Raw genomic sequence first — 22,377 nt, 5'->3', positions numbered from 1 at the left:
ATTGGTAAGCTGCAATCTAATAAATGTTTTCTTTTGGATTTAATACTGCTTTACTGGTTTGCAGCTTGTTTTGTAGCCACACAATGTGGTTATCACTGGAGATCCCCAGGCCACCAGCAAAATCAGCAGTGTTAAATACTGAACTCCAGAAAAAGTAAAAACGTTTGTTTCTGTCTAGAGGACTGGAAAAGCACTTTTACTTACTTACAACCATAGACTCCTTCATGGTGCTAGACTGATCCCGGCAGCCTGTTCTCTCCTGCATTGTGGAGATCTAAGGTCCTTCAAGACTAGTGCAGGTGTAGCCTCAAGCAAGGACTTTTCATTTTATGGGAGTTGGGCTTTAAATCTCCTTACATAATGCACAGACCAAAATATCAAAATGTCTAAAATAGGAGTTATCTAAATTGATCCATATCAGCCAATCAGATTTACACTTTCAACCTGTATATTTCCAATTATTAGTTTAACCTGGATGATGCATTGTTGCACAAGTTGTTAGATCAGACAACCTGATCAATGAGAATTTTCCATACAGAGACAGCTCTTTAAACAATGATAGGATGCAAAACACCGCCCATCCTTGCTATAATTGTCCATTTTCTCACCTACTCCGCTGACATGGAAAAATTCATGAATCACTCCTTCAAGAGAGAAGCCAGAACTCCTGATCTGGACACTTGTTCTGGGATAGTACCTAATATTATAGCCTTTAGATCACCATGACAGCCAGGCAGCAAGCATTTTCATAAGGAGACGTCAAACAAGGCAGCCCTCTTATTTGTGTCAGCAAAGGTTTCCTTTGAGACCAGAATTTTATTCCTGGATAAGGTTTGTCAATAGGTCGTATCACCGTTTCAGAGAGTTCGTGTAAATCCCACTATTGTGCTGTCAGCACACAATATTTTCCTGAAAACCTTGCCTCCTCGTTGGAAAACAGCCAGTCTTCAACCACTATTGTTTTCAGTAACAATATGATTACTTCCTCAATCATGCACACACTTTATTTTTGGAAAACTTTGATAAATTATTTATTAACGACCATCCAATGCTAAATTAGGCACATTCTCATAAAATGGGCAAAGCAATAAAATTAGAGAATAGCCAGTTTAGTGGCATTTATGCCCTAAAATTGTATATTTTCAGCCTACAGTTACTGATATTGTATTACTGAAAGTAGCAAACAATAAAAGGACCAAAGAGAGGAACCCCCTGGAGAAGATTGGGCTAGTTAAGGTGGCACATTTATCTATACAATTCCTAGGAAAGCTGGAAAAGAGAGCATGTGGCACATAAAGCAAGATGGACAACGATGATTAAGCAACTGGTCTTTTATTTAGCAATGGGGTGACCGAATCTCTCTATGTAGTACCACTGGATTTAAAGCCTGTGCAGCACCCAGTAGGATCTTACAGTGAAGACTTCTGTAGTGGGGCTGAAGGTGTTTTACTTCATGATAAGATCCCTCTTGTGACTAAAGACCCTGGAAATGACATGTAGTATGTCAATTTCAGGGTCACAGCTGTCCTTTCTCAGCTAGTGTCTAATGGACCCCCAAGGTCTAGAGTACCTGTCACCTGCCCATGCTATCACATAGGGGGCTTATTAGATCCTCTGTGATAGCAAAAAATATATATATATAATTACATTAAAAAAAATTAAAATAATAAACATTTTTAAAGCACCCCTGCACACACCCCATATAAAAAAAGCACAGGGTAGGGCAAGCATGTGTATGAAAACATCAATTACGGCATACATGTGAGGTATTTTTGTGAACGGCACAATAAGAACAATAATTCTAGGTCGATAGTTCATTGTTAAGTCTAAACTGATGACCTGTAAAGGCCATTAAAGCATTGCCTTAGAAGAATTTAGTGTACCATAGTTTTTTGTGATTTAACAGGCATGACCAGTTTTAAGACTTGACATGTTAGGTATCTATTTACTTAGCAGAAACAATTGAGTACTGTCCGTGATACTTTTTTTATTTACACTAACATACAATTTTGAGGACAAGCTTTCGGGGTATGTCCCCTTCTTCAAGGTCTAAGCAGTACTATTACAAATACGGACACGGACAGTACTCAATTGTTTCTGTCGCAAATGCACTAATACGGCTACAATCACCTATTTACTTAGCACAAACCCATCTTTTATATTTCACCAAAAAATTGGGTAGAATATTGTGTTTGTTTGAACTAAAATTCATTTAAAGGTATTATTTCCTGAATATGCATTTGATAAATAATTGTGCAAATACCATGCAACATAAAATATTAAAACTATCACCATTTTATTCTCCAGGGTCTCTGCTTTCCGAAATTATACAATAAGTTCAAGCAAAAAAATGCAGATTTTAATGTGTGCAAAAAGTGAAAAACGTGCTCTGGTTGACAAGTGGTTAAAGATCTGAGCTGCATTTAAAAAACAGAAACAGTCATGTATTATTAGATTCATTTATATGAACAAAAATTACCATGACAATTCTTCCCATCAGGCGACACTTGAAAGCCGGCATTACACACACAGTGGAAACTGCCATCTGTATTCACACATCTGCCATTGTTACAGATCCTTCCATTCTGTAAGCACTCATCAATATCTAGCAAAAAAGCAAAATATGTGACATGATTATGTACTTGGCATGTGCATACACAGGGTTCCTGATTTACTCAGTTTGGGTGCAGCATGATTGTATACGCATTTTACAGCCGGTTTTAGGTGCACCCCAATTGACTTCTATTAGACCGTGTGTTTTCTGAAAGCACATCAAAGTTGCAGCATGCTTGACTTTGATTTGCTTTCATGAAAATGCACAGTCTAATAGAAGTCAATGGGAATGCACCTAAAACTGTATGTAAAACGCGTATACAATCATGCTACACCCAAACCGTAGCACACCGATGTGAACCCAGTCTAAGTATGGATACATATTACTATGCTATTCAGGCAACTCTGTCTGCCTTCTATGAAAACAGTCAGTATATTTCTCTGTTTAAGAGATTTAAAATCATACAGGTCTCAGAAGCTATAGTAATAATGCAATAACAGATGACATTGCCCTCTGAAATTATGATAGTAACTTCAGCACATATAGTTATCAGCATAATAACATTTTGTGGTACCGTGATAGGTTGCCACCTGTGCAGTAAGTCAATCTGTGAGATTTCCTTGCTACTAAATATTCCATGATCAACTGTTAGTGGTATTATAACAAAGTGGAAGCAACTGGGAACAACAGCAACTCAGCCACGAAGTGGTAGGCCACGTAATATGACAGAGTGGGGTCATGCTGAAGCACACAGTGAGCAAAAGTCGCCGACTGTCTGCAGAGTCAATAGCTAAAGACCTGCAAACTTCATGTGTCCTTCAGATAGCACAACAACAGTGCATAGAGAGCTTCATGGAATGGGTTTCCATGGCCGAGCAGCTGCATCCAAGACTTACATCACCAAGTGCAATGCAAAGCGTTGGATGCAGTGGTTTAAAGCATGTCGCCATTGGACTCTAGAGCAGCGGAGATGTGTTCTCTTGAGTGGCGAATCATGTTTCTCTGTCTGGCAATCTGATGAATGTGTCTGGGTTTGGTGGTTGCCAGAAGAATGGTACTTGCCTGACTGCATTGTGCCAAGTTTAAAGTTTGGTGGAGGGGGGATTATGGTGTGGGGTTGTTTTTCAGGGGTTGGGCTTGGCCTAGGGTCAGCATACCAAAACATTTTGCACAATTGCATGCTCCCAACTTTGTGGAAACAGTTTGCTGATGGCCCCTTCCTTTTCCAATATGCCCGAGTCCTGACCTCAAATCGATAGAACACCTTTGGGATGAATTAGAGCAGAAACTGCGAGCCAGCCTTAAAAAAAAGAAAATGAATGCAGCCATCCCATCTAATGATTTGTAAGCTGCGATATATTGCATTTTTGATTTTGTGTTAATGCCACTTTAACAGCCAAGCATTCTTGTTCTACTATGTCACAGTTTCTTTCAGCCATGGTTAATTTATGACTGAGAAGGGCCACAGGATGCTTCTCTCCATGGATGACCTGTGACAAAACAGCTATTAGTCTAATATCAGGGTTGTGAGACAAGGTAGTGATATCATGCTCAGTAACATCAATGAACCCGTATAAATTGGACACAATCCTCTTGTTCCTTTGCAGAAACTTCTTTGATTCCTGGATTTGGGCTTTTGACAGTGTGGTTGCCACCAGGACGCCATCCATACCAACTTGAGGCTCAAGTATTACATTTCCCAGGGCAGTCCCTAGTTCCCTGTCTATCCAGGGCTTCAGCAACTGATAGAGCTCATAAGGTTTACTTTTACTTGAATGGTGAACTCTGTAAATCTCCCACTCTCAAACGGACCTTTCTATCTGGTCAGAAACTTGCTTTCCAATGTTAGAATCAACACCGCCACTCAATCTCCCACTTCTCATGGACACTCTGCAAATGTTCCCTGGACCAGTGGTATCACAATTGCGATCCTTTGTTGCATTTGGCAGATGTCCTCTAGAACACTCTTGTGAAGGTTGGGAGCAATTTCCTTTTCTTCTTTCACTAGGTGAAGCAATCTCCAGGGTATCCACCCATATACCAATTCAAAGGGTGGGAACTCCATGGAGGCCTGAGACATGCTGTGTATGGCAAACAAGAATGCGGGTAAAAGCCAGCCACAATCGAATCTTTCCCATCCTTCTGTACTGCCTGCTTAGGCATGGCTTTTAGGGTCTTGCTGAAGCATCCAGCTATACCATTTGTCTACAGATAGATATGCACAACTGTTTAATCTGAAACAGCTTTCACACATCTGCCATACCATTGACACCGACACAGTGCACTAAATTTCTTTTGGGGAAACATGTCCTATCCGTGGTGTCCCACAGCTAGGGAGGTGCAGGTCGCACTGGGTGACACCATCACAGGGGGTGCAGGAGCAGGATGCCAGCAGAGCTTCTAAGCTCTGTGAAGGTCCTGGCCAGTTATTGGGGTGATCCCGGATTGCCGGCACAGTGACAGCTGCCCCTGGTGTAGCGGTAAAATGAGTATTCTGACCCGTGAGGATATGTATCCCCTGAAGCAACTGTGCATGTGCCGGTTTCAGACCAAAGAAGCCGATCGCCGATCTCCGACTTTAGCACAGAGCTGCCACAGTTAACCCCTTACAGGCTGCAAACCGCTGAAGCTGATCCCGCGGATCACTATTGGTTGCAAGATCAGTTAACCCCATATAGGTTCAACCTATACATGGTTAACTGATCTTGCAACCCAAAGTGATCCGCGGGATCAGCTTCAGCGGTTTGCAGCCTGTAAGGGGTTAACTATGGCAGCTCTGTGCTAAAGTCGGAGATTGGCTTCTTCGGCCTGAAACCGGCACATGCGCAGTTGCTTCAGGGGATACATATCTTCACGGGTCAGAATACTCATTTTACCGCTACAACGGCACCGCTCCTTCCTCTCTGGAGGAGTGACACCACGTGTTACTGCACCGGGTGACACCAACCCTAGGGACGCCTCTGTGTTCCAGTAAGGATATGCAACAGTTCAAGGGCAATTGTTTTGGATGAGGTATTCCACACAGGAATGCAAGGTATGGGGTGACAAAGTCCAGGATCACCAATATGTATTGGTGACCTCGGGTGGAGTTTACCAGTGGTCCTAACCAAACCCATGGCTATACCTTCAAATATAAATTCAGTTACAGGCACAGACACCAAGGGGCTGGGGCAACACCAGACAATTAACTGAGATGGGACACGATATTTAATATTTCTTTACTCCAGCTTATAACCCTGGCCAGCAGAACTACCATTTTATCAGTTCCCAGATGGCCCCTCAAAATATCATTATGTCCCAGATAGAGAACCATCCATCTCTCGGCTGTGTCATTCATAGTTGTTCAATGATTTTCATAAACCTTGGTGACCCAATAAAGCAAGTAAATATTGACCTAAAATTAAAATTTGCACCAGAATCCTAGGCAGCGACTTGCATTGAATGAAGTTGCAAGCTGCAATAAAATCACACATCCAAATCGCATCTGCGGCTTTGAAATCGTACTGAAGTAGCACGATTTCAAAGCTGCACTGGTGTGCACAAGGGCTTAGGCTACAATAAAAAATACTTTGCACCTTCAAAATGTTAAATATATTGTGTAAATCAAATATAAAAATCACAATGAAATGCATTTTAATTCTAGGTTGTAGCAATATTCATTTTCCTATACATGTTAATTAAAGAAACCACAAGGTCAGAGTGGTAAACCTTTTAATTCTATGCAGATTTCATTCAGGCTGACTAAATTGTTCTATTATTCATGATGGATTCCCCATACCTCTGCATTCTGTCCTAGTTGATGTACTCTGGAATCCAGCATAACATTGACAGATGTAGGATCCCTGTGTATTTACACAGTCTGCATGAAGGCAAGGATTTCTTTCACACTCATCAACATCTATAATTCAGAGAGAACAAGAGAACAATGCATCAACTAGAGAAAACAAAAGAGCAAGTATTTTAACTATCAGCCTGTAATAAAAAACACATTTATTTATATCGAAAGCAAATTAAATAAATAAATAACAGTACGTCAACAGCATATGATCCTTCCACTTGCTGTAATAATGTTATTATTATGTACAGAGCTAGACTTTTTATCTCCTTATTTTTCTGTACCCCCATCTTTTATTGTATGATTTGTTGCTGATTTTTTATTAAAAATGCTATAAAAGAGCATTTTCTCTCAGTAAAAATGTTTTTGCTTTCTCAATCCAATGCGTTATGCTGGAAAAGACTTGCTTGTAATGTAGAGGAAATGTGCGTCTGTGCCTGACTAAGTTCTGATTATTGAGTGCACTGGGTTTAACTTGGACAACACATTCATATTTAGACATTCTGCAAAACTTCTGTGACATTAAAGTAGAGTTCTGACTAAAGAAATTGAGATTGCTAGTAGTATGTTTATCTGGCTAAATATCTACTTCTGTGGCTTTAAAGTGATATTAAATCCTCTTTTTTTTAAGCACTTTCAGCAGCTGATTTAATCACTTACAGAAGCTTCTTTATCTTTTAATCCTTGCCTATGTTCCTGTTTAAGCTGGTGCCATGATCACTACCCCAAGTTTCCTGTTTCAGGATGGCTCCTTTCTCTTGCAGCATCCTATGGAGTCACCCTTGAACAGAGGGACTAGAGTTCTGTCACCCTACACTATATGCATCAATAGAAACACACAGCCCCATGGTCTGGGATGGCCTTCTTCTCCAAATTAACAGACTGACTAGAGATTGCACTGCCCACACTTAACTTTTACCTTTGAAGTCCAAAAGCTCAGGGAAGCAGCAGTGAGAGATTGTTTGTTGGGGTATGATTATCATATTGTGCACAAAATTGTTAAAGTGGTAGTAAACCCACTTTGTTAATTTTTACCTACAGGTAAGCTTATAAAAAAGCTTACCTGTAGGTAAAATGAATATCTCCTAAACATGCACCGTTTAGGAGATATTGAGGGTTTTTTTTAGAAGGCGCATGCACTCTGAAGGAATGGCATACCCATGCAGTTCCTTCAGACCACTGTGCCGTGACCTGTGACTACCGTGTGCATGCAATAAAATGTAATAAAATCACAGTTTACTGAGGTAATGCGAAAGGTTGGTGCACTTTCTTTTTGTTTCAAACCATTGCACAGAGCAGGTATGACATTTTATTTCTTATACTTTAGAACAGGAGTCTCCAAACTTTATAAACGAAGCACCAGTTTACTGTCCTTCTGACTTTAGGGCGACCGGACTGTGGCCAGTGGGAGAAGAAAATGCCCTGGTATCAGTGGGAGTAAACAATGTCTCATCATTGATATTAACAGGAGACATATTGCCCCATCACTGGTATCAATAGGAGGAATAGTGCCCCATCATTGGTGTCAGTGGGAGGAATAGTGCCCCATCATTGGTGTCAGTGGGAGGAATAGTGCCCCATAGCTGCTGTCAGTGGGAGGAATAGTGTCCCATTGTTGGCGTCAGTGGGAGGAATAGTGTCCCATTGCTGGCGTCAGTGGGAGGAATAGTTTCCCATTGTTGGTGTCAGTGGGAGGAATAGTGCCCCATCATTGGTGTCAGTGGGAGGAATAGTGCCCCATAGCTGCTGTCAGTGGGAGGAAAAGTGTCCCATAGCTGCTGCCAGTGGGAGGAATAGTGTCCCATTGTTGGCGTCAGTGGGAGGAATAGTGTCCCATTGCTGGCGTCAGTGGGAGGAATAGTGTCCCATTGCTGGCGTCAGTGGGAGGAATAGTGTCCCATTGCTGGCGTCAGTGGGAGGCATAATGTCCCATTGTTGGCGTCAGTGGGAGGAATAGTGCCCCATCATTGTTGTCAGTAGGGGGAATAATGGCCCATTATTGGTGTTAGTAGGAGGAATAGTGTCCCATCATTGCTGTCAGTAGGATGAACAGTGCCCTATCATTGGTTTCAGTGGGAGGAATAATGCCCCATTATTGGTGTCAGTGGAAGGAATAGTGCCACATCATTGGTGTCAGTGGGTGGAATAGTGCCCCATCATTGGTGTCAGTAGGAGGAATAATGCCCCATTATTGTTGTCAGTGGAAGGAATAGTGCCCCATTCTTGGTGTGAGTGGCAGGAACTCCTAGATTATAAGCTCTAACGAGCAGGGCCCTCTGTTTCCTCTTGTACCAAATTGTATTGTAACTGTAATGTCTACCTTCATTTTGTAAAGCGCTGCACAAACTGTTGATGCTATATAAATCATGTATAATAATAATAATAATAATAACTATGCCCCACTATTGCTGATGGTGGGGGGAATAATGCCCCAAGGGCCGGAAAAAACCAAGAAAAGGGCTGCATCCGGCCTCCGGGCTGCAGTTTGGAGACCACTACTTTAGGATCACATTATTGCTTTTTTAGACCACTGCCCTAATGTTTATCTAGATTCAATGACTCTGACTGATGGCTGGATGAACATTCTGGGATTGGTGTCCTATGCTGCTGAAAACAAAACATTGCAAAATTCTGCTGACAAGCGAACCTAAAAGCTAAAAACAAACTAAACATTTTGCAGAAAGCAAAAGTCCAAATGAAGCTCACTGCAAATTTGTAAGACAATATTAGCAAGGTAAGTCCTTAAAAAAAAGTCAAGAAAGAATGTTAGTCCACAGGATTAACATTCATCATTCCTTGCATAGTAACAGATAGAAATGTCTCATACACAGAATTGGTCTTATGTGTCCTGCATTCAACAATCAGAGGTATCACTGGTTAAAAATACTTAGTTGCATGGTTGACATCATCTTCTATTTATTATTTTTTTTTAAAGTCAAGAATATATCAAGTGGTTTTTGAAAGTTAATTTTGCCTACAATCTGGAAAAAAGATCAAGAGTCAGCAAAGACTGTTGCTCATTCATAATTCTAGCCCTTAGGTAAACATGCTTTTCCAGTCAAACATCCTTCCTAAAGCTGTTCTGCTGTGAATGTGCTCAGCAATGACATGTAGCTATGGGAGCTCTTAGCTAAACAAACAAGCCCTACAAGTGCCATGCTGCACTACTGGTCTATTAAATACTATCATTAAAAAGTTGCTTGGTGCGGTGCTGTAAATTCTAACCACATAAGCAACACTGATACTACAAGGCTCCCTTGTAGTGGGGCTGCCTCCACACTGCAAGGTTTAATTGGTAGGTTTAGGGGGGGTTGCTAAAAGCCTCTTCTCCCCTATGCTCCAGTAGTCACAGATCCTCTGACATTATCAAATCCAATGCAGAGCCCATAACCCTGCACTGGATGTGAGCACACCCAAGGACAGTTCACTATTGGAACGTATGGGAGCAGAGGAGAGCCAGCTGCGGGTAAGCAAAGGAATGGCCGAGGAAAACGGCTTTTTGTGCCCCCCCAGACCTAAACTATCATTTAACCCTTCTAGTGAAATAGGTCCATTGCAAGGGAGCATTTGTCTTTTCTCTGAGAGATGGCTCTATTTATAAAACAATTGCTGGACGTGCGTCACAAGCTTTAGTCCAGGCTGCATGAATTTTCCCTGTATTTTCTCTAATACTATGACTTCCTATGTTTGTCCATGCCATTTAAAGGCCAAAATGCAGTATATTTTCAGAATACGGTATTTCTGACAAAGAGCGGATGATTATGGGAAGTCATTGGGGAGATTTACTAAAACTGGAGCACTCAGAATCTGGTGTAGCTAAGCATGGTAGCCAATCAGCTTCTAACTTCAGCTTGTTTACTTAAGCTTTGACAAAAACCTAGAAGCTGATTGGTTTCCATGTAGAGCTGCACCAGATTTTGCACTCTCCAATTTTAGTAAGTCTCTTCCATAGTATTAGAGAAAATATGGAATAACTCATTCAGCCTGGATGAATGTTTGTGACCTTCGTCCAACTATGTTTTTATAATAGCCACTTTAGTGATATAGTCAGCTGATATATACAAGTGAAACTCCAAAAATTAGAATATCGTGCAAAAGTTCATTTATTTCAGTAATGCAACTTAAAAGGTGAAACTAATATATGAGATAGACCCATTACATGAAAAGCAAGATAGTTCAAGCCGTGATTTGTCATAATTGTGATGATTATGGCTTACAGCTCATGAAAACCCCAAATCCACAATCTCAGAAAATTAGAATATTGTAAAAAGGTGCAATATTCTAGGCTCAAAGTGTCCCACTCTAATCAGGTAATTAAGCCATAACACCTGCAAAGGGTTCCTGAGCCTTTAAATGGTCTCTCAGTCTGGTTCAGTAGGAATCACAATCATGGGAAAGAATGCTGACCTGACAGTTGTACAGAAAACCATCATTGACACCCTCCATAAGGAGGGAAAGCCTCAAAAGGTAATTGCAAAAGAAGTTGGATGTTCAAAGCACATTAATAGAAAGTTATGTGGAAGGGAAAAGTGTGGAAGAAAAAGGTGCACAAGCAGCAGGGATGACCACAGCCTGGAGAGGATTGTCAGGAAAAGGCCATTCAAAAGTGTTGGGGACTTTCACAAGGAGTGGACTGAGGCTGGAGTCAGTGCATCAAGAGCAACCACACACAGACGGATCCTGGACATGGGCTTCAAATGTTGTATTCCTCTTGTCAAGCCGCTCCTGAACAATAAGCAACATCAGAAGCGTCTTACCTGGGCTAAAGAAAAACAGACCTGGTCTGTTGCTCAGTGGTCCAAAGTCCTCTTTTCTAATGAGAGCAACGTTTGCATCTCATTTGGAAACCAAGGACCCAGAGTATGGAGGAAGAATGGAGAGGCACACACTGCAAGATGCTTGAAGTCCAGCGTGAAGTTTCCACAGTCTGTGTTGATTTGGGGAGCCATGTCATCTGCTGGTGTTGGTCCACTGTGCTTCATTAAGTCCAGGGTCAACGCAGCCGTCTACCAGGAGATTTTGGAACACTTCATGCTTCCTTCCGCAGACGAGCTTTATGGGGATGCTGACTTCATTTTCCAGCAGGACTTGGCTCCTGCCCACACTGCCAAAAGCACCAAAACCTGGTTCAATGACCGTGGGATTACTGTGCTTGATTGGCCAGCAAACTCGCCTGACCTGAACCCCATAGAGAATCTATGGGGCATTGCCAAGAGAAAGATGAGAGACATGAGACCGAACAATGCAGAGGAGCTGAAGGCCGCTATTGAAGCATCCTGGTCTTCCATAACACCACAGCAGTGCCACAGGCTGATAGCTTCCATGCCATGCAGAATTGAGGCAGTAATTGCTGCAAAAGGGGCCCAAACCAAGTACTGAGTACATATGCATGCTTATACTTTTCAGAGGTCCGATATTGTTCTATGTACAATCCTTGTTTTATTGATTGCATGTAATATTCTAATTTTGTGAGATTGTGGATTTGGGGTTTTCATGAGCTGTAAGCCATAATCATCACAATTATGACAAATCACAGCTTGAACTATCTTGCTTTGCATGTAATGAGTCTATCTCATATATTAGTTTCACCTTTTACGTTGCATTACTGAAATAAATGAACTTTTCCACGATATTCTAATTTTTCGAGTTTCACACACATATATATATATATATATATATATATATATATGGTACTTTGTGCAAAATAAAAAATAACACAGTGGCTAAGACTGTCCACAGATGAGTCAGTTTTTTTCACTCAAACTAAAAAATGTACTTGATTCCCTCATCCACACACTCGCTGCAGATGGGGGAATCCTCCCGCAGTGTGCAGCACTGATTGAGTGTAAATTTTCCAACAGGATGCCTTGACAGATGTATCAACTTCTCTTCAAACACAGTGCCCATACATGGATCGTGATTCAGCCGGTCCCTGCTGAACTGGATGAATTTCGATCCATCTATGCCCAGCTTTAGTGGTTAGAGTTTTTGCTTGGCAGCACTAGGGATGCCTGTTCGAATCCCAACCGTGGCACTACCTGTATGGACTTTGCATGTTCTCCCTGTGCTTGCATGGTTTTCCTTCAGGTACTCCAGTTTCTTCCCACACTCCAGAGACATGCTGGTAGATTAATTAGCTTGGGTCCAAATAGACCCTAGTATGTGTTTCTACGAATGTGGGTGAAGGTCCTTAGATTATAAGCTCCTTGAGGGCAGGGACTGATGTGAATTCACAAAACATGTATCTAAAGCGCTGTGCAAATTGTCAGCACTATATAAATACCTGTAATAAATAAATAAAACAAAATGTGCAGAGCTCCTCAGGCCTCATTCACATGACCAAGTACTTGCATGCCCCGTGCAGAGCAGAGTTTTGTCAGCACAGGGATGCACGAGCCTTTTGCGCATCTACTTGTCCTATAGGTGTCAATTGGGACACGCGGCTACAGAATTTAATGTGACATCTTTGCGGGTAAGAGTGGCTCCGAAAGCACCCAGGCTGAGTTCAGGGGGCACACACCCACACAGATGTCATATTAGGACACAGCGGCTGTGTTGGTGCCACCCTTTCTCCCAATAGACATCTATGGTACTGTCGGCACAGGGATGCATGCAACATCTGTGGAGCCTGGTGCTGGCAAATCACAGCTCTGCACAGGCATGCAAGTAATGGGAAAGAAGAAGGAAGAGGGGCGCTGGACTAAGTGCAGCATTAAATTCACAATTTATTAGTAAAAATGGCAATTAGGAAATCATAGGAAGTAAAAAAGAAATGAGCATGTCACCAAACGTAGTCCAGGCTCCCGGGAGGCAATGGAGGACAAGTGGTATCCATGCATCATGCGCATGGATACCACTTGTCCTCCATTGCCTGACCGGAGCCTGGACTACGTCTGGTGACATGCTCATTTCTTTTTTACTTCCTGTGAGTTGCTAACTGTAATTTTTACTAATAAACTGTACATTTAATTCTGCACTTAGTCCGGCGCCCCTCTTCCTTCTGCTTTTCCATACACACAGTTCAACTTTGCTCTGAGGGTGCCGCCACTGATGCTGCCGTTTGCAAATATATTGTCATTGTGAACACTAATGGTCCCCCACATGGACTTTTTGATGGACCGTATGGACTTTCATGTAGATTTGTTATACCCCTCCAGTGCTAAATTTGTATATCTTATGTAACAATGTAAGTAATGAGGAACGAAGCCTAATTCACATGCTGATTAAATATAAAACTATTTTAGGTGTTTGACCTTAAGGAGCAAATGGATTTCTTACAACCTTGTACTGAAGAATGTATTGTTAGGCTACGTTCACACTAGCTCCATCAGCAGCCATCAGACAGGCATTTGGGAAGCGTTTTTAACGCTTCTCAAACGCCTATGAAAATTCTGCACATGGCAGCACACAGTGCTGTTCACAAGGAAGCATTGAGGCAAAACTGACACCTCGTGTCGAGTCAGGAGGATTTGAAGCCTCCCATTCAATTCTACGGTGCCGCTCTGCAAACGCCTGGCCAGCGTTTGCAGTGCGGTTGCGAAACGGTTGTGAGGCGGTTGAGGAGCGTTAATACCATTTAACTACATTACAGGTGTTTGTGATGCAGTTTTAACACTTGGCAAATGCCTATCAACCGCCTCAAAACCGCGCATAGGGCGTTTTGGGAGCATTTTGGGAGCATTTGAGGAGCGTTAAAAACGCTTCCCAAACGCCTGTCCAACGCTATAGGGGCGTTTGGCAAGAGTTAGAAATAAAGCCAAGTGTGAACGAGCCCTTAATCCAAATAAAATGGTCATGAATACTGAAATGCTCAATTCCTTACCCTTTTAGTGAAGAGCACATGTCCCATTTATTTATTCTTTTCTTAATAATTCCAGGTAGAGCTGCCTATCTTATGAAGAGGCTCGCAGCCAATGTTCCGAGGAGCATACATTTTATGACTTGGCCTCCTCTGTCTCAGATCATGACTCACCACAAATGCTTTGGACTCTCCATTGCTGTTTATGGACCAACATTCTCAAGTATGAATTCCACATACTTCCAAATGTATTACACAAACATTTCACCCAGCTAGGACTCACAGCACTCCCTGTGTCTCCGCTCAGGAGGAACAATCTGACACTCTCTACTTTCAAAGTTAACTTGTACATATGCTGGCAAACAGGACTTTCCATTTGCACAGAAACCATAAAGAATTCCATGGCAGGTGATTCTGGCAAATGATGTGGGAGGCATTTTCATCCTTGTTAACATTCCTATTTGCTTTTCGCCTTGTATCTACACTTTAGTTTCATTTTACATTTTGCTCTGCGTATAACCTCTTCTGCCATAACATTTACAGTATAATCTAAATATGACTTAAAGCTGAACTCCGTGCACAAAAATGTTCATTTAAATATATCCCTCAATAGCCACAAAGGATATAAATCTGCTTGTGTGCACCGAATGCCTTTGTATACCCCGTTATTACCTTGGAAATGTAGCAGTGACAACATCACTGTGCTGTACATAGCCTGTGCAGGGAGCAGAGCTGTGGAAGGGACCCGACACATCCCTTCTCCCTTCAACTATTATTTTCCTGCTAATGGTTTTGTTTATTTCTATTTTATTAGCCATTAATATTTACACTTTTGTTTTTTAATCTGCTTTGGTTAATTTTTTTTGTGTCGCATTTACAAAAGCGCCAAATTAAAAAAAAAATTTTTTTGTTCAGCCGCCAGCAGTGATCGTACAAAAAAAAAAAACCTGACAGGCTGTCTGTTCTGAAGTCGATCGACAGAGTGATTTCAGTACAACCAACCTGGCCATAGGTGGATTGAAATGGACTAGTTCAGGAGTGTCCAACCTTTTGACTTTCCTGGGTGGCATTGGAAGAAAAGGAATTGTCTTGGGCCACACAGAAAATACACTAACAATAAGGATAGATGATGAGCAGAAAAATTCGGGCAGATCACATGTTAATGATCACTGATATAGATAACGTCCCTATCTGAGTAACTTCTTTTTTTGTCATATTTTTATTAAAAAAGTGAAAGAGGCACATAAAAGGAGTTTGATATTTAACATGGCTTTTGATAAACTAATGCATCAATATCTGGTTCAATAGATGTAATAGCAATTCTTAACCTCTTCAAGTCCGGACACTTTCACCCCCTTCCCGTCCAGACCAATTTTCAGCTTTCAGCGCTATCACACTTTGAATGACAATTGCGCGGTCATGCAACACTGTACCCATATGAATTTTTTTTTTTTTGAGACAGATAAAACTTTATTTTGGTGGAATTTATTCACCACTGGGATTTTTATTTTGTTTTGCTATATAAATGAAAAAGTAAAAAACTTTTAAACAAAGTGTTTTTATTATAAAATTTTGCAAATAAATAATCTTTCTTCATAAATCTTGGCCAAAGTGTATTCAGTTATTTTTTAGTAGAAAAAAAAATAACCTAAATTAGTTTATAACAAAAAAATTATAATTATATTTTATTTTTTTATATTATTATTTATGTTTTAGGTTTTTTTTTTAACATATTGTCACCCTAGCAGTACAGTGTCACCACAGTTACACTGTACTACTTGTGGGGGGTGATGAAGATTTTTTTTTTTTTACACTGATTGCTTTTACACCCATAAATGCTGTAAAAGCAATCATTTCTCCTTCTCTCTGACTGCATTCTTGCAGCCATTGAGAAATACTGTGAGAGCTGTGATTGGTCACAGCTTGTCACATGGTACAAGGCTGTTGTGAATAGCCTTGTACCATGTGACCTTTGTGATCATTCACAGATTTCACACATAGTAAGCAATTATGTCAGGAAGTGACATCTTGCTTACTACTATTCATGTGATCACTGATTGGCCAATCAGTGATCACATGAATCGGGACCTCACACAGAGGTCCCATACAGCGATCGGTGTTCACGGTGCCGCGTGCTCTCAGGAAGCGCGCACAGGCTGTAAATGCGGGCGTCATTTATAAACGCCAACTCACTCCTGCACTGCTCCCATCTGACCGTTCATGTACATGGGCCGGACAGGAAGTGGTTGTAAGGGCTCAAGGTTTTTTACTTTCATGCATTCTACGCATTAAGTTAAAAAAATCTTCTGACTGCAGTGGCCCCCCCAGCTCACCCCCCCCCCAATCCTTACCCGACCCCCCTCCAATCCCGCGACATTCTCCCCAGCCTCTGCTATCTAGGGATTCTTCCTCGTCATTGGCTGAGACAGCTGCGGGATCCCATTGACTCCCGCTAATGTCAATCACAGCCAGTGAGCCAATGAGCTGAAAGTAGGGGAGTGGGGGCCAAGCCATGACTCTATGTGTCTTATGGACACATAGAGCAACGGCTCGAGGATGAGCACGCAGCAGTGCCCCGAGGGCAAGCGGCTTTCCCTTGGAGTACTGATTGAGGGGGAGGAGCGCTAGCAAGGACCTGAAAAGAAGAGGATCAGGGCTGCTCTGTGCAAAATCACTGCACAGAACAGGCAAGTATAGAAATGTTTGTTATTTAAAAAAAAAAAACTAAGCTTTAGTGTCACTTAAATGAATTCTCAAGGTACTTATCAGATATTTTGGTTCTAATTTTGCTTTTCGTGTGCTTCATCCTTGAGAAAAGTTGCTCACAAATATAGGTGCTGCTGAAAACTGATGTCATGAATAAGACTTGATTGTAAAGAGAGGGATATTTTCCTTCGGGAAGATAAAACTTATAATTGTCCAATAAAGAGACACTGTTCAACACTTTTAAGTAAGTTTACAATTTTGTGTTGAGCCGCACTCCTATGTGTTTTGGGCCACATGCGGCCCCTTTGCCTGCAGTTTGGACACCCCTGGACTAGTTCCAGAGTAGTGGCTCCACTAACAGGTTTTTTATTATGTACACTGTCACTAACCACAGCTTATAAACTGGCAACTGGCTGCTTCGTTCAGAGGCTTCTCAGACAGATGTTTACCTTAGTGATAAAATTCAGTTATAGGCATCATAATATGTTTATCCCAAATTTATGATTGAAATAAACATCATAATTGTGTGTTTCCTGTTTTCCGTCATCTTATACATACGTATTTTTTTGTGCTATTATTTACTGAGAAAGTTGTAACCAAAATTTTCTATCATCCCTCCAGGGAGAATTTCTTTAACATGTTTGATGCATTCTTGAGATTGTTGGAATGTCCATTTCCTACTTAGCTTTGGCTTCCTGGCTAGTTTAACAAACTGCTCCCAAGGTTCACCAGCGGTAAAAAGAAATATTACATAAAACTGATTCCATTCTTAAGCAAAAAGAATAGTAAAAGTAACAATTTTGATTTTACTACACTAAGTTGGAAGAACAGCATTTTGTCTATTATTTGTATGTTTTCTGCTGCCCATTAAGTAAAATAAGATCACTGAAAACTATATTTTTTTTATAGATAGATGCCTTATGACTCAAATCTGAAAGTGGTCAGTCTGGTGAGTATGATTTCTGGCATGAACTCATTACACATCTGTACTGTGTGTTCTCTCTTGGATGAAACAACCTTCAGGTTAAAAGTACTCATATACCATGGGTGGTAAAGCATGTCTGTGATCTAAAAAGAAGACCACTGAACCTTTACAGAAGGATACATTTAGGAATTTCTATTTCAATTTCTGACAATTCATATGTGTAAATGTGGAAAATAGCACCGTATTGTTACTAGAAGGAGCACAGATGCATGCTTATTTCTGTGATAATCAGAGTCATCTAGTGGCCATAATGCAGTATTTTCTGTATTCGCACATTCAAATCGCAGATAATACAGCCTGAGAACATTTGATCTTTCCCCTATTCACAAAGATCAAGTAAATGTGGTTTCAGTGGATGAACAGCTATGCAAATTTACACCCCTAATGTTCAGTTTAAATAGCAGGGCTGCCCCTACTGTCTGCTATCTGTCAGTGAAATTGTTTTTATTTGTGACAACATGCACAGGGTAGTGATCGCTGCTGAACATAAGAGATTTAGGAATCATTATCGAAAGGCCAATAAAAATAAAAATAATATGTGGGGTCTTGCGAGCTACTATGGTGCCACAAAATATAAACAAATAAAGAGCTATGAAATTATATAACAATTGAATTATAACAGTAGATCGCCCAGACATACCCATACTAATGTGTCATAACAAATCAAAATAAATGAAATAGTGTCACACTCCACTGACAAGTGAAATAATTGCCAAAAAAAATATAAATATTCCCAAAAAATGTTTTTGTATCCAAATGCAATAACACTTTTCCAATGTTAAGTGTCCATATTAAATCAGTGATTTCACACTCTTTCCAGTGATATGGACAAAAGAATATGTGTTCAATTCACCACCATTGCGTAGTTGTAACAACCATGCGTGCACATTCACCAGCTGTGCTTTCACCTGGTACATGTGACCAAACTGTTACGTGAGGTCATAAATGGCTTGTGTCCCTCTTGATTGCACTAAGGTTGGATGGGATTAACAATCTTCAGAGTTAGGGATCCCCTCACTTCCTTAAGAATCTTCCTCCATTGCTATATATGCCATAAAGAATAATGAAAACATAGTGCCTTATCTTCTTTTAAAACATTTATTAAACATAAAGTAGTGCACTCACATGTAAATGCTGATAAAATCGCTTTAAAAAAAATCCAAAGTATTTGCTAGCATTCAATTCAATGTGCTTGCTGTGTACTTGCTGTGTAACGGCCTGTCTCCTTAAGCATTGTGACGTCAGAGGGGCTCCGACGTCACGACGCTTAAGGAGACAGGCAGTTACACAGCAAGTACACAGCAAGCACATTGAATTGAATGCTGTCAAATACTGTGGATTTATTCTAAAGCGATTTGTATTAGCATTTACATGTGAGTGCACTACTTTATGTTTAATAAATATTTTAAAAGAAGATAAGACACTATGTTTTCATTATTCTTTATGGCATATACAGTGGGGCAAAAAAGTATTTAGTCAGCCACCAATTGTGCAAGTTCTCCCACTTAAAAAGATGAGACAGGCCTGTAATCGGCATCATAGGTAGACCTCAACTATGAGAGACAAAATGAGAAAAAAAATCCAGACAATCACATTGGCTGATTTGGAAAGAATTTATTTGCAAATTATGGTGGAAAATAAGTATTTGGTCAATATCAAAAGTTCATCTCAATACTTTGTTATATATCCTTTCTTGGCAATGACAGAGGTCAAACGTTTCCTGTAAGTCTTCACAAGGTTGGCACACACTGTTTCTGGTATGTTGGCCCATTCCTGCATGCAGATCTCCTCTAGAGCAGTGATGTTTTGGGGCTGTCGCTGGGCAACACGGACTTTCAATTCCCTCCAAAGGTTTTCTATGGGGTTGAGATCTGGAGACTGGGTAGGCTACTCCAGGACCTTGAAATGCTTATTACGAAGCCACTCCTTTGTTGCCCAGGTGGTATGTTTGGGATCATTGTCATGTTGGAAGACCCAGCCACGTTTCATCTTCAATGCCCTTGCTGATGGAAGGAGGTTTGCACTCAAAATCTCACGATACATGGCCCCATTCATTCTGTCCTGTACATGGATCAGTCGTCCTGGTCCCTTTGCGGAGAAACAGCCCCAAAGCATGATGTTGCCACCCCCATGCTTCACAGTAGGTATGTGTTCACAGCATTCTCTCTCCTCCAAGCACAATGAGTTGTGTTTCTACCAAACAGTTCTATTTTGGTTTCATCTGACCATATGACATTCTCCCAATCCTCTTCTGGATCATCCAAATGCTCTCTAGCAAACATCAGATGGGCCCGGACATGTACTGGCTTAAGCAGGGGGACACGTCTGGCACTGCAGGATCTGAGTCCCTGGCGGCGTAGTGTGTTACTGATGGTAGCCTTTGTTACGTTGGTCCCAGCTCTCTGCAGGTCATTCACTAGGTTCCCCCGTGTGGTCCTGGGATTTTTGCTCACCGTTCTTGTGAACATTGTGACCCCACGGGGTGAGATCGAGGGAATTTATCAGTGGTCTTGTATGTCTTCCATTTTCTAATTATTGCTCCCACAGTTGATTTGTTCACACCAAGCTGCTTGCCTATTGCAGATTCAGTCTTCCCAGCCTGGTGCTGGTCTACAATTTTGTTTCTGGTGTCCTTCGACAGCTCTTTTGTCTTCACCATAGTGGAGTTTGGAGTGTGACTGTTTGAGGTTGTGGACAGGTGTCTTTTATACTGATAACAAGTTCAAACAGGTGCCATTGATACAGGTAATGAGTGCAGGACAGAGGAGCCTCTTAAAGAAGAAGGTACAGGTCTGTGAGAGCCAGAAATCTTGCTTGTTTGTAGGTGACCAAATACTTATTTTCCACCATAATTTGCAAATAAATTCTTTCCAAATCAGCCAATGTGATTGTCTGGATTTTTTTTCTCATTTTGTCTTCTCATAGTTGAGGTCTACCCATGATGCCAATTACAGGCCTCTCTCATCTTTTTAAGTGGGAGAACTTGCACAATTGGTGGCTGACTAAATACTTTTTTGCCCCACTGTATATCAATGGAGGAAGAGTCTTAAGGAAGTGAGGGGATCCCTAGCTCTGAAGATTGTTAATCACATCCATCCTTAGTCTACTTAAAAGGGACACAAGCCATTTATGACCTCACTAATAGTTGTCCTAGTGGTTCCACTAGATTTTAGTTAGGGGTATCAGAGTAAAGCGGGCTGAATACGAATGCATGCCACACTTTTTAAATATTTATTTGTAAAAATGTTTGAAAACCATTTATAATTTTCGTTTTTGGTTGTAACATGACAAAATGTGAAAAATTTCAAGGGGTATGAATTCTTTTTCAAGGCACTGTAGAAAGGTCCAAGGAAGCTTGTGACATCATTGAACTAATATGGGCAAGTGAACCTGCAGCTCAATGGCCCAGCAATGACAGCTAACTTCCGTGTTTGAATAGAACCCAAGCTCAAGTTGCTTTTCTTAATCTCTTCCCATTTGGCCCATCCACATAAACGGGCAAATGGGAGCAGCACAGATGCAGGTGGACATTACCCTGGGAGCAGGCACCGGCACAATCTCTGCCCACTGTGTCCGGTTGAACATGGATCACTGTGATCGCTGATTGGCCAATCGGTGATCAAATGCACAGTAGTAAACATATAATTTCTTGGCATCATAGTTTACTACTGTGGGCTCTGTGATCATCTACAAAGATCATAAGGTACAAGGCCATTCACAGCAGCTTTGTACCATGTGATAAGCTGTGACCAATCACAGCCCTTACATTATTTATCAATGGCTGCAGGATTGCAGCCATTTGCAAATAAAAGATTATTTATTTGCAAAATTGTAAAAAAAAAAGTTTGGCAAAAATGTTAGCAAGAAATAAAAATACCACCAAAAGAAATCTCTATTTGTGTGAAAAAAATGATAAAACTTTCATATGGGTACAGTGTTGCATGACCGTGCAAATGTCATTTAAAGTGCAACAGTGCTGAAAGCTGAAAATTGTCTCATAATGAAAGGGGGTGAAAGTGTCCAGACTTGAAGTGGTTAAGCAGAATTTATCTCACAATAAGTATATTACATGGCGGTTCTTTTACCACTTTTCTGTTTTCTGAAACGGCATGGTGGTAACCTGGGATTCTGCCCAGTTAATTTTTTTTATTGTACAGAATAGCACAATAATCAGTTTATCAAACACATTCAAGGCAAAAAGAAAAAAAAACATACATTACCTATGCATTCTCCTCTACCGTCTAGCTGGAATCCCTTGTTACACTCACAACGATAGCTTCCAGGAGTAGGGATGCAGCGACCATGCAAACACAGGTTCCGGAACAGAACACAGTAATCTGTCACAGGCTGCTGTTGTGTAAGGTTTACCGGCAGAACCACTGCAAAGAATGGTGAGAAGAAATAAATAGTACATAAAGGAGAGCACAAGCACAATTCAGACATCTTAAAAGTATTGAACCCCACAATGTAAACCATGAGACACAAAGCAGAAGATGGCA

At 41.0% G+C, this 22,377-nt stretch overlaps 1 protein-coding gene across 1 annotated transcript in view; it reads right to left on the bottom strand.

Annotated features, from left to right (window-relative positions):
- FBN1 (fibrillin 1) overlaps positions 1-22,377 on the bottom strand; it is a 374,110-nt gene that overhangs the window by 137,552 nt on the left and 214,181 nt on the right. Inside the window, exons 11-13 of the mRNA XM_089670326.1 lie at positions 22,099-22,257; positions 6,333-6,452; positions 2,480-2,605 (exon numbers count right to left, since the gene is read on the bottom strand). Of these exons, the coding sequence (XP_089526452.1) occupies positions 2,480-2,605; positions 6,333-6,452; positions 22,099-22,257 (405 nt within the window). The remainder of the gene's footprint in view (positions 1-2,479; positions 2,606-6,332; positions 6,453-22,098; positions 22,258-22,377) is intronic.

This window comes from Staurois parvus, unplaced genomic scaffold (genome assembly GCF_062004578.1).
Source record: "Staurois parvus isolate SC_StPar_1 unplaced genomic scaffold, SC_StPar_1.0 ptg000089l, whole genome shotgun sequence".
Taxonomy (NCBI): Eukaryota; Metazoa; Chordata; class Amphibia; order Anura; family Ranidae; genus Staurois; species Staurois parvus.
The sequence above is the reverse complement of the archived record's forward strand: the minus strand, read 5'-3'. Positions and strand labels throughout refer to the sequence as shown.